At 52.5% G+C, this 10,914-nt stretch overlaps 1 protein-coding gene across 2 annotated transcripts in view; it reads left to right on the top strand.

Annotated features, from left to right (window-relative positions):
* The window catches only part of LOC103616349 (S-adenosyl-L-methionine-dependent tRNA 4-demethylwyosine synthase), an 87,814-nt gene that overhangs the window by 63,518 nt on the left and 13,382 nt on the right, over positions 1–10,914 (top strand). For both annotated transcript variants that reach the window (XM_008634505.2, XM_017735288.1), the window contains exon 14: positions 7,963–8,073. In XM_008634505.2, the coding sequence (XP_008632727.1) occupies positions 7,963–8,073 (111 nt within the window). The remainder of the gene's footprint in view (positions 1–7,962; positions 8,074–10,914) is intronic.

Below are 10,914 nucleotides of genomic sequence, written 5' to 3' on the forward strand. Positions count from 1 at the left end.
CTGTCGCCGTGAGCCTCGCAGCCGCGTTCCCTGCCAGCTGCTGCTCTCAGGTGTCTGGAGGTCACGGGCACTTGGGCAGGAGCTCGCTGGAGCTTTGCTGCTGCTGGGAGGGGTTTGTGTTCCGCTCCCCGGCCCGGCTGCAGCCTGGCGAGCCGTCCCTGGGGCGCAGGGCTGCGGGGCAGCACCCCCAGGCTCCTGCTGGTGCTTCTCCTGCCTGTTTGGGGTTAAACATCCCCTCTCACCCGCGAAAAGAACCATCAGCAGCCTGGCTAACGGCGAGCTCGAAGTGGGTTTTGCTGCTGATTTGATAGGATCTGTTTTCGTGCTGTTCTATTTTAAGTCCCTGTGCATTGGGCTTCTTTTTCCCTCGGTATAAATTTTACATGATTCCTTGAAACTGCACTGGAAATGTGGAAAAGAAAGAAATAATCACGGGAATGTTGTTGGTGCTGATTTCCACGGGTGTGTTAAAACTGAGTCCATGGAAAATGGATAAGGAGCAGCCACGGTTCTGGATTTACTTAAGAAAAACATTTTCAGCTCTCAAAACAAAGCTGTTTCTGTACTTTGTTTTATTTCTAGAGATTTTTCAATAATCTGGTTAATTTCTGCTGAAGTGTGAAGCAATAAAGCAGATTACAAGCAAGTACAGGAAGAGTGAGTGTGGAGGGGAGAGAAATTTGGTGTTTTGTTCTCCTTAGTTTCCAGTCCTGATCCCTCATTCCTGTGCTTCACACATCAGCAGGGCTGTGCAGAGGCTGAGGGGCTTTTCTGGTGTGAAATTCCAGCTTGGGAATTAGTGCTGATGTGTTCATCTCTGCAGGATTTTCTTGTTCTCTCCAGGCAGGATTTCAGAGCTGGGCACTCCAGAGGGTTTGGTGGGACAGCAGGGCACTGGTGTTGAGTGATAAAAAACCTGATACAGACCAGAAGTCCAACTTTGCTGTTTTCCTAATTATTATTCAGGACAGTTTTCATCTTATCTTCAAGGCCTTGGAAGAACAAGGAATTTCATATGGAGATCAGGCTTGGCTCCTCACAATAATTATACTTCAGAGAGACAATTTTGGTTCTTACACATTTATATAAAAGCTGAAAGAATTAGAAACTGCTTTAAAGGGACTGCCTTGGGCTCCAGGTTCAAGACAAGATGCAGGACCAGCCCCTCATCGTGTGGACATCACCTTGTAACTGTATTTTCCTCGATTCCCTAATTAGTTTTTTGCCTGATTCCCTCACAAGGAGCCGGAATGGCTTTTGCATGGAAAAGTAGTGCCAGGTTTGTGTTTTGGTGTGGGGTTTATGTTTGTTTTTTTAATAAGTTTGGGGTTATTTTTTAGGAACATCCCAATTTTTTTGGCATTAGCACTCAAATCATGGAATCATGGAATGGGTTGGGTTGGAAGGACCTTAAAGACCATTTCTTTCCACCTCCCAGCCAGGGGCAGAGGTGCCACCCACTCCATCAGCTTTGAGGGAACTTTTTAAATCTCAGCTGAGAAAAACTGAGCACTTCAGGAGATATTTTGTGCTTAGGCATAGCTGAAAACACAAATCTTGGGTCATTTCTGAGCCTTGCTTTAGATACTCATATTTGACATTTTTGTTATACCCACCTAACAGTTACAAATTATTTTCTGATGGTCTTACACAGTAATAAACTTGGCTTCTCCAAATCCAAAGAAATCCTCACTTTTGGATGTGTACTGAAAACTCCAGGCTGACTCTCAGAAATTCCTCAATTCCAGTTAAGCTCAGAGTTCACAGTAACTTTTGGGTCACTGCAGGCAGGAAAACACAGGGCCCAGGGATCCATCTCTGGGTTTTGAACCTTGAGAAACTCCAGCCTCGTGGAAAATCCACATCCCCAAGTACTTGAGAATTCGGTTTTGCTTTTTCCCACACCCAGACAGGAGGCAAAGAAGGTCCTTGATATGGGGCTAAATGTTGGGCAGGGTCCAACGGGAGGTTGATGGTGGCTTTGTCCCTATCCTGGGGATGACCTGGCGACAGCTGGGAGATGCTGGGTGAAGCCCAGGGCTCTGGAGCTGAGCCTCAGGTGCAGCCTGGGGTTGAGCACTCGCTCCTCCAGCACTGAAACCCCTGCTCCGAGCTTTGCTGGGCTTTCACAGCAGAGTTAATGCGTTAATTAGCCTATGCTAATGAGCACCTTTTTAGCACTGGAGACAAAGGCTGCACTCGCTCTCACCCGGGTATTAATAGCAGCTGCTGGAACAACGTTCTGTGTTTCCAGTGGGTTCCTACGCAGCAGAGCCTATTCAGGGCTTGTTTAAGGATCATGAGCCTCAAGAAGGGAGGCTGAAAACTTCTGTGCTCTGCGCTGAGTTCAGCTGGGAGGGGAAAAATCCCTCCTGTGCTGTGCCAGTGTGCTCAGCTGAGCCCTCCCCGGGCCTGCAGTGACTGTCACAGGAGGGTGGCACCTCTGGTGATGGATGGGCCCGGTGCAGAGAGGAGCTCGCGTGGGGAGGGGAGGCTCCTGAAGAAGAATGGATCCATCTGCATCCTTCCAAGGACACTGAGCCTTCCCTGATGATGCTCTAGAGTGTGATGGGTCCTACAGACAGTCCAGAGGAGGCCACGGAGCTGCTCCAAGGGCTGGGGCACCTCTGCTCTGGAGCCAGGCTGGGAGAGCTGGGGGTGCTCACCTGGAGAAGGGAAGGCTCCAGGGAGAGCTCAGAGCCCCTTGCAGGGCCTGAAGGGGCTCCAGGAGAGCTGGAGAGGGACTGGGGACAAGGCATGGAGGGACAGGACCCAGGGAATGGCTTCCCAGTGCCAGAGGGCAGGGCTGGATGGGATCTTGGGAAGGAATTGTTCCCTGGGAGGGTGGGCAGGCCCTGGCACAGGGTGCCCAGAGCAGCTGGGGCTGCCCCTGGATCCCTGGCAGTGCCCAAGGCCAGGCTGGACATTGGGGCTGGGAGCAGCCTGGGACAGTGGGAGGTGTCCCTGCCCATGGCAGGGAATGGAATGAGATGCACTTTAACATCCCCCCAGCCCAAACCATTCTGGGATTCTGTGATCTGGGAGCCTGGGGGCCCAGCAGAGCTGGAGTGGGGAGAGGCAGGAGTGGTCTCCAACCCTCCTTCCTCCCTGGGCTAAACTGGAAGGCTTTGGAAAGCTGTGGGATCTGGGGGTTGTTGGGATCTGAGATTTCCTTAGGCTGTGTTTTGGATCTTTCCTCCCTGGTGAGGTTTCTGCATTAAGCAGCTCCTTATCGACTGCAGGGAAGAGATTTTGGCTGCAGGGGCTTTTTTTCCCCGATGCGCATCCCTGTGACAAGTCATTTCCAAGTGTGAAAACTGCTTTGATATCTTTATTCGGCGCTGGTTCGCTCAGGAAGCCACTGCATAAGCGGGGCAGGGGAGTGGGCTCAGCCCGGGCAGCTCCGGGGCTGCTCCCGCCGGGCTCGGGCTGCTCTCAGCGCCCGTTTTTGGGTGGTTCGGAGCACGATCAGAGCGGTCCCTGGCAGCTCAGAAGCTCTGAGAACGTGTCATGAAGGGAGTTTGCAAGTGGAGTCTTTCCTTGAAGAGAGGAAGAAAGTCCTGATGAAAGGAGGTGCCTTTGAAGTGGTTCCTGCTCCTCATCCGGCGCTGGCAGAGGGGTGTGAAGTTGTGCGAAACAAAGGGCAGGTTCTCTTTGGAGTTTGCACCATCATTTCCTCCCCCGAGAGCACTGCTTGCATCCAGCTGTTGAGAACGTTGAGATTCATTAGCTGCAAAAGTCGGGATTTCTGTGGAGGAGTCTGTGGATGAAATGGCAATAAAATAATTTCAGCTGTGCCTAGGAAATGCCTGTAAGTGTTTGGGGTATCTGAGCCTGAGCCAGCAGCTGAAACAAAAACCCACGTGTAATTCTAGTTACTTCCAAACAGGGGACATTGTCACTCTGCCTGAACAGAAGAGTGAGTTCAAGTTACAGGATCCAAGGTGAGGGTCTTGGAGAGGCTCCCCTGCCCCTCCTGGAGAAGGGAGCTGCTCCCCTGCCCCAGCCAAGGCTGTGTCCCTCCAGCATCCTGCTCTTTGCAGGTGATGTGTTCCCCCTTCCCTCTTCCTCCTGGGATTAGACCTGGGCTGTTTCATGAAGAATAATTACATTTGATCTGGGAAAAGATGAATGTCAAGGAGGAGGGAATTAAAAAGAAATGATAAAAAGAAGCAGCTCCAATCCCTCGTGGTTACTGGAGTGGGAAGGGAGCACTTTGTCAAAGTGACACCGAGTCCTCTGTTAGGGTGTCCTGGGCTGGGGCTGGGCCAGAGCTGTGCCTTTGAGGCTGGGCCAGCAGCAAAGCCAGCACAGGTCCCCTGGGACGTGTGACAGGCCTAGGAGGATGTGAGCGTGGTTTCCAGGGGCAGTGTCCCTGCCGTGGGCACAGGCTCTGGGCTCAGGGGGAGGCTGGCCCATTGCTCTCCAGGCTGGCTCAGGGAGCTTCCCAGTGCCTGGAGCTGCTGGAGGGGGCAGGGCTGCAGCAGCCTGGGCACTCCTTCGGAGGGAAGGAGCTGTGTCTGTGTCTGGGTGACCCCAATCCTGACTCTGAGCTGTGGGCGCTGCTGGTGTGGGACTGGGGCATGAGACACCCTGAGACAGGTTTGGTCTTTTTCATGGATCACAGAATGTCCTGAGCTGGAAGAGACCCCCAGGGATCACCCAGCCCAGCCCCTGGCCCTGCCCAGACACCCCAACAACCCCACCCTGGGCATCCCTGGCAGCGCTGTCCCAATGCTCCTGGAGCTCTGGCAGCCTCGGGGCTGGGACCATTCCCGGGTGTGCTGAGACCAGGATCTCAGACCTGCCCAGGAAAGGATTCTTTGTCCTCAGCATCCTCCCCCAAGCCTGATCAGTCTGTGTTTCCCTGGTGCCCTGTCCTGACACTGAAGGGCTGCAGTGCTTCCTGGGGTAGCTGGGAAGGATTTTAGCAGGAATTGCCCAAAGGGAAAAGACTGGGGTTCCCCAGGCTTGTTCTGCCCTCCTTTGCCCTCAGGAGTTTCGGGAACAGGAGGCTGAGCTGGACCTGCGTTTTTGGGACCCCCGGGGCTGCCGCTCCCTGCCAGGCCGGGTCTGTGCACAAGGAGATAAACCAGACCCACACCCTTCACTGCCACCCATCTGGAGGGTTGTTCTCACACCAGCTCCTCTTCCTCCATGTTCTCCTGGTGACTGGAGTGGAGTAACAGCTGCTTTTCCTGGAAACACGGAGTGTGGAGCATCCCAGGCTGCTTTTATATCCTGATGCTTTAGATCGTTAAATTCTCACGGCTTAAGCTCTTTATTTCTTGTTTTGCTGTGCTTGTGAGAGGATCTCCTGGGGCCCTATTGTACAACAAATACAAATAATCCATGAATAAAACAGGCTGGCTGTTTGTACTGCCGGCAGTCTGCAAGGATTGCTCCCAGATAACGTTTTGGGCCATTACTCATTTTGATCTGTGCCTTCTAGCCGCGTTTCTCTGCTCAACAACACTGCCGAGATGTTGCCCTCTGGAAAGAGGCTTCTCCAGATTAATTTTTCACTTTTCTACCTGTTTGCTGTCTGCCTTTGGCAGAGTTTCAGTTCCTCCCCTGCTTTCCCTGCCCAGCCGTGGTGAGTTCATGCAGCTTTTGGGATGGTTCGGGTGTGATGGACACACAGAGACCGCAGTTACTCCTTGTCAGTGCTGCCCCAGGGGGAGAGGCCCTTTAAATTCACTCATAGCACATTTAGTTTTATGAAGTCCTTGACCTTAAACTTCTAAATGAGCTGGGATGTGAATTGGAGAGTACTAAAAATGAGATTTAAATGGGAGAAAGCCCCACTTCCCTGCCTGCGAGGATGCGCTGCCCTTGCTGGGGCTGCTGTGGAGCAGGACCAGTTATGTTAAACACAAACTGGTATTTACTGGTGCCTTGAGGCCGCTGCACTTGTTCCCCACTGGGAGCTGCCCTTTGGGAGCCAGCTGTCATTAACTGGTGTCTGATCATTCCACAGGACTGACAGGGTGTGTGCACTGCAGATTTTCCTCCTTAGATCTTTCCCCTCCGCTTGCTTCTTCCCCTGTTATGTGCAAATGCTGCTTCTTTTTCTGTATTAGCTCCTCTCTTGTTCTCTCTTCAGTAATTAACAGTTGATTTCCTGCTTGTCTCTTGACCTTTCTTTTGCCAATCCATTCAAATCACAAGAATTTCTTGTTCTTTAAGTATCTGCTTAAATGCCACGGGTAGAGGTCAGCCGGTTTAGTGCTGTCACTTGTGGGAGAAGATGCTCCTGGTGTTTGTTTCTTTGTCCTCTGGTTATTTCTTAGTAAATAACCTGGAATGTTTCCATAACAAATTGGTGTAAGAATGGCTTTGCCCCCTGTGGAACGCACAGAGATGTGTGGTAGGTGAGTTTGATTTTTCTACTGAGGGCAGAATTCACGACGTGGCAGTCAGAGGCTCTGAAGGACTAAAATGTTCCTTCTCTGGGCACCCTGTGCCAGGGCCTCCCCTCCCTCACAGCGAGGAGTTTCTTCCTCCTGGTCCTGTCCCTCCATCCCTTTCCAAAGTCTCTCTCCATCTCCTTTTTGGCTCCTTCAGGTCCTGGAAGGCCCCAGTGAGGTCACCCCAAAGCTTCTCCTCTCCAGGTGAACAATCCCAGCTCTCCCAGCCTCTCCTCCCAGCAGAGCTGCTCCATCCCTCGGATCACCCTGGAGCCTCCTCTGGGCTCCTCCAGCAGCTCCAGCTCCTCCCTCTGCTGGGCCAGGGCTGTGGCAGCTCTGCAGGTGGGGTCTCACCTGAGCACAGGGGCACAGGGACACAATCCCAGTCCCTTTCCTGCTGCCCCACTGCGATCAGCATTTACATTTCACAGTCCACAGTGTGCAGGGACAGCAAAGGAGTTAATCCAAACTGCAGATTCGCCGGAAAATTGCTCTATAAATAAAAATAAATTATAAGTGAATTTTAATTATAAAAATAAGTGAAATAAAGCATCAGTATAAGATGAAGGGGAGGGGAAGGATGGAAACAAGCGGATGTGAGGAGTGAGGAGTGGATTTGTTCCATGGCCAAGTGCTTGTGTTGAGAGGCCTTTTGTCACCAGTGACTCCTTTGGAGAGCAGCCTTAGAGGGCAAATCAGAGTAACTCCAAGCAGAGAAGTTCTGGGAGTGCTGTCTGCCACCTTCCCAGCAGGAAGTTGGACCTGGGAATATTCTCCCCAGCTCCCTGACAGGAGGAGGCAGCTGGGGGGGGGCGGGCTCTGCTCCCAGGGAACAGGGACAGGAGGAGAGGGAACGGCCTCAGGCTGGGCCAGGGGAGGCTCAGGGTGGATTTTGGGGAAATTTCTCATGGAAAGGTTGTCAAACACAGGAACAGACTCCAGGGTGGGGGTAGAGCAGTTTAACAGCCCTGTGGATGTGGCACTTGGGGACGTGGGGCAGTGGTGGCCCTGGCAGTGCTGGGTCAGAGTTGGACTTGATGCCTTCAGAGCTTTTCCAGCACAAATAATTCCATGTTCCTGTGGAAGTCCCCAGTGCTGGCTGGTCCAGCTGGAGGCACTGAAACACCTGTAACTAACGGGGACATTTTGTGCCTGGGGAAGCAAATCCAAGAGAGAGACATCTCCTGCTTGTTCTGCCACTGGTTTAAACTCCCGTGGAAACAAAGTGCCTGGGACAGGAGGTGTGGCAGGGGGAGGAGTTGGGTGGCACGAGGTGGCTCAGCCCAGGGGCTGCGGAGCAGATTTCCTGAAGGAACAGGTTTGGGTCTGGTCTGCTTCAGTGGACCTTTTATTCTTTGGAATAAAAGAATGATTTCATTTCTTTTTCCTGTTTGAAGCTGTGTGCAAGGCTGGAAGAACCCCTTTCCTGGGTCACAATGGGGTGTCAGTGGGATTTTCCCTTTGTTCCTGGGTCACAATGGGATATCAATGGGATTTTCCCTTTGTTCCTGGGTCACAATGGGATGTCAATGGGATTTTCCCTTTGTTCCAGCAACAACGCACCGTTTACAGGCTGACCCTGGTGAAAGCTTGGAATGTGGATGAACTCAAAGCTTATGCTGACCTGATAACCCTCGGGAAACCAGACTTCATTGAGGTCAAGGTGAGCTGCATGGAGCTGTTTTCCTTTTTCCTGCAGTATTCTCCACTGCTTTGTCCCCATTTCCCCCCTCCCTTTAGTCTAAACTTTCCGAGTAAGTAAAATCCTTCTAAAGTGATGCACGAGAAACTTCTCTCTTGCTTTTAATGTTAGTGAATGATAATTAATTCACATTCAGGTGGTGTTTTCCAGTGTCTTATGTTTGCCTTTGGGGCAGGTTTCCCTGTGCCACCAGCCAAGCTTTGTGCCAGCCAGCCTCCGTTTCTGCCCAACAGAATCGTCACTCTCTGGCCTTTTGGTGAAAACAAGGATGAGCAGACATTGCTTCTTCATATCAACCAACAGTTGAAACAAAATATTCCAGGTCAAGCTGGTGCTTTGGGGTAGGATTCTTCCCATCCTGGTCTCGAATTTTGCCAGGAGAAAGTGAAAGGTTCAGTGATGGGCTTGTATTTGGCTGGATTTGAAGGGCTGCCAGCAGGAGATGGGAGGTACAGCAGGGCAGGAGGGGCTTTATCATGGCCTTAATCAATTGAGTAAATAGAGAATGTAAAAAAAGGTACAAACTGGTAAAAAGGGCACCTTCCAAAGTGCTCTGAGCATTTTCACCCAGGAGCTCCTGCAGAGCAGCACAGCTCCCTCAGCTCTGTGTTTGTGCAGCTCTGTTACTCCTGGACTTTCCTTTTTCTTTTCCCTTTTCCTTCTCTCTTTTGTTTTTTTTTTAACTTTCTTTTATTTTTTTAACCTTCCCCCCCCCCCCCACCCTTTTTTTAACTGCTGCTATGGAGAAAAAGCCTGGATTTTGCTGCGAAGGTTTGATACATCAGCACGGAGAGTTTTTCTCTCTAGGTGTGCTGGTGGAGTTGGGAGCTTCATCCCAGCTCGCGTTTGGAGTTTGGTTTGGGGAAAACCCCTCGGTTTTCCACCTCCCTGCGTGTCCCACTGGCTGTGCAGGATCCTGCCAGGGAGGGCAGGGCAGGGATGGAGCAGAGGGGCTGAGGCTGCTCTGCCCAGGGCATTAATGTTAATTAGTGAGATGAGGAGGATGTTTCAGCACGGATTCCCCTGGGAACTCTCCGGGCAAACATCTGCCTCCTGCAAGGCACGGCTGCTCTTCCCTCTGCCTCACAGAGCTTTCCCAGAGCTCTGCCCTGCAAAAATCCTGCCTTGCTCTGCCAAGGAAATGGGTGAGTGGTCCCAGATGTACTCCTGGTGCTCTTCCAGCTGGGACAGGGCTTTACATGGATCTCTGAGCCCAGTTTGTGTGAGCTGGGACAGGGATTTCTGTGGATCTCTGAGCCCAGTTTGTGTGAGCTGGGACAGGGAGGGGCTGGGTGACATTCCCAGAATCCAGCAGTGGGATGGTGGCACTGGGGTCCAGCCTCACACTGTGGTGATCACACAGCACTGGGGACCTGGCAGTTTTCCCCCAAAGACTTGGTATTTTTGATTAAAAGTAAGTTTTTTGTGTTCCTTTGAGAACGAAGCGTGTTTGGGGTGTGGATAGGGCTCAGCATTCTCTCTGCAGACCCTCGGTGTGCTGGGTGAGCAGCCAAGGCCCAGGTGGTGCTCAAAGCCAACCAACAGAGAGTGATAACGAGATGCTGCAGAAGCTCTGCCTGACAGTGGGGCTGAGCTCGGGGATTTGCTGCTTGAAGACTTGGGATAAATGATGGCCATTTCAGCTGAAGGGAGCTAATCCAGTGCTGCTCCAGAGAGGCTCATGGGGTGGATGGAGAGAGATTTAGATTCTCGCAAGGGCTTAATCCTTGTTCTCATTTCCATGAGTGCCTCACACTCTGTGGGACCCCATTCTTCCACTTAAGCCAATAGTAAAGGGAGACTCCGTCATTAAAAATGCATCAAATTGATTTATTGCCTTAATCTGTTCTAATGCTGGTGTGTCACTGTCACACTTGTACAGAGCTGATGGTGGTACTTAAGGTCTGGAACGTGCCAGAACTCGTTTTCCTGTCATGGTGCCCTCTTTGGGTTCTGAAAGCCACAGGTTTATGTGATGTGCACCATTTTTGTGTCCAGGGAAGGGAATGGAGCTGGGAAGGGGCTGGAGCCCCAGGAGCGGCTGAGGGAGCTGGAAAGGGGCTCAGGCTGGAGCAAAGGAGGCTCAGGGGGGACCTTGTGGCTCTGCACAAGTCCCTGACAGGAGGGGGCAGCCGGGGGGGTCGGGCTCTGCTGCCAGGGAACAGGGCCAGGAGGAGAGGGAACGGCCTCAGGCTGGGCCAGGGGAGGCTCAGGGTGGATTTTGGGGAAAATTTCTTCCTGAAAGGGCTGCCCAGCCCTGGCACAGCTGCTCGGGGCAGGGGTGGAGCCCCCATCCCAGGGGCAGTGTGAAAGATGACTGGACATGGCACCTGGGGACATGGCTTACGGTGGCCTCAGCACTGCTGGGGCAGTGATTGGAGTCGATCTTAGGGGTCTGTCCTTGCTGGATTCTAGAATCACAGAATGGGTTGGGTTGGGAGGGACCTCAAAACCCATCCAGTGCCACCCCTGCCATGGGCAGGGACACCTCCCACTGTCCCAGGCTGCTCCAAGCCCCAGTGTCCAGCCTGGCCTTGGGCACTGCCAGGGATCCAGGGGCAGCCCCAGCTGCTCTGGGCAGAGCCAGGCTTCGTCACTCAGCTCACAGCAGCAGTGTGAGCTCCTGCCTGAGCAGAGCCTTCCTGCTTCCCCCTATCCCTCAGAATTTAAGGAAGAAATCCAAACGTGTCAGGCTGGCCCTTTGTCCCAGGGCTGTCCGTGCCACGGTGTCTGAGGGCAGGACTTGGGCACAGAATCTTCCCCAGCCTTTGTGGAAGTTTTCAGCCCCTTGGAAGCTCTTTT

This window comes from Corvus brachyrhynchos, unplaced genomic scaffold, assembly GCF_000691975.1.
Source record: "Corvus brachyrhynchos isolate BGI_N302 unplaced genomic scaffold, ASM69197v1 scaffold15, whole genome shotgun sequence".
Classification (NCBI taxonomy): domain Eukaryota; kingdom Metazoa; phylum Chordata; class Aves; order Passeriformes; family Corvidae; genus Corvus; species Corvus brachyrhynchos.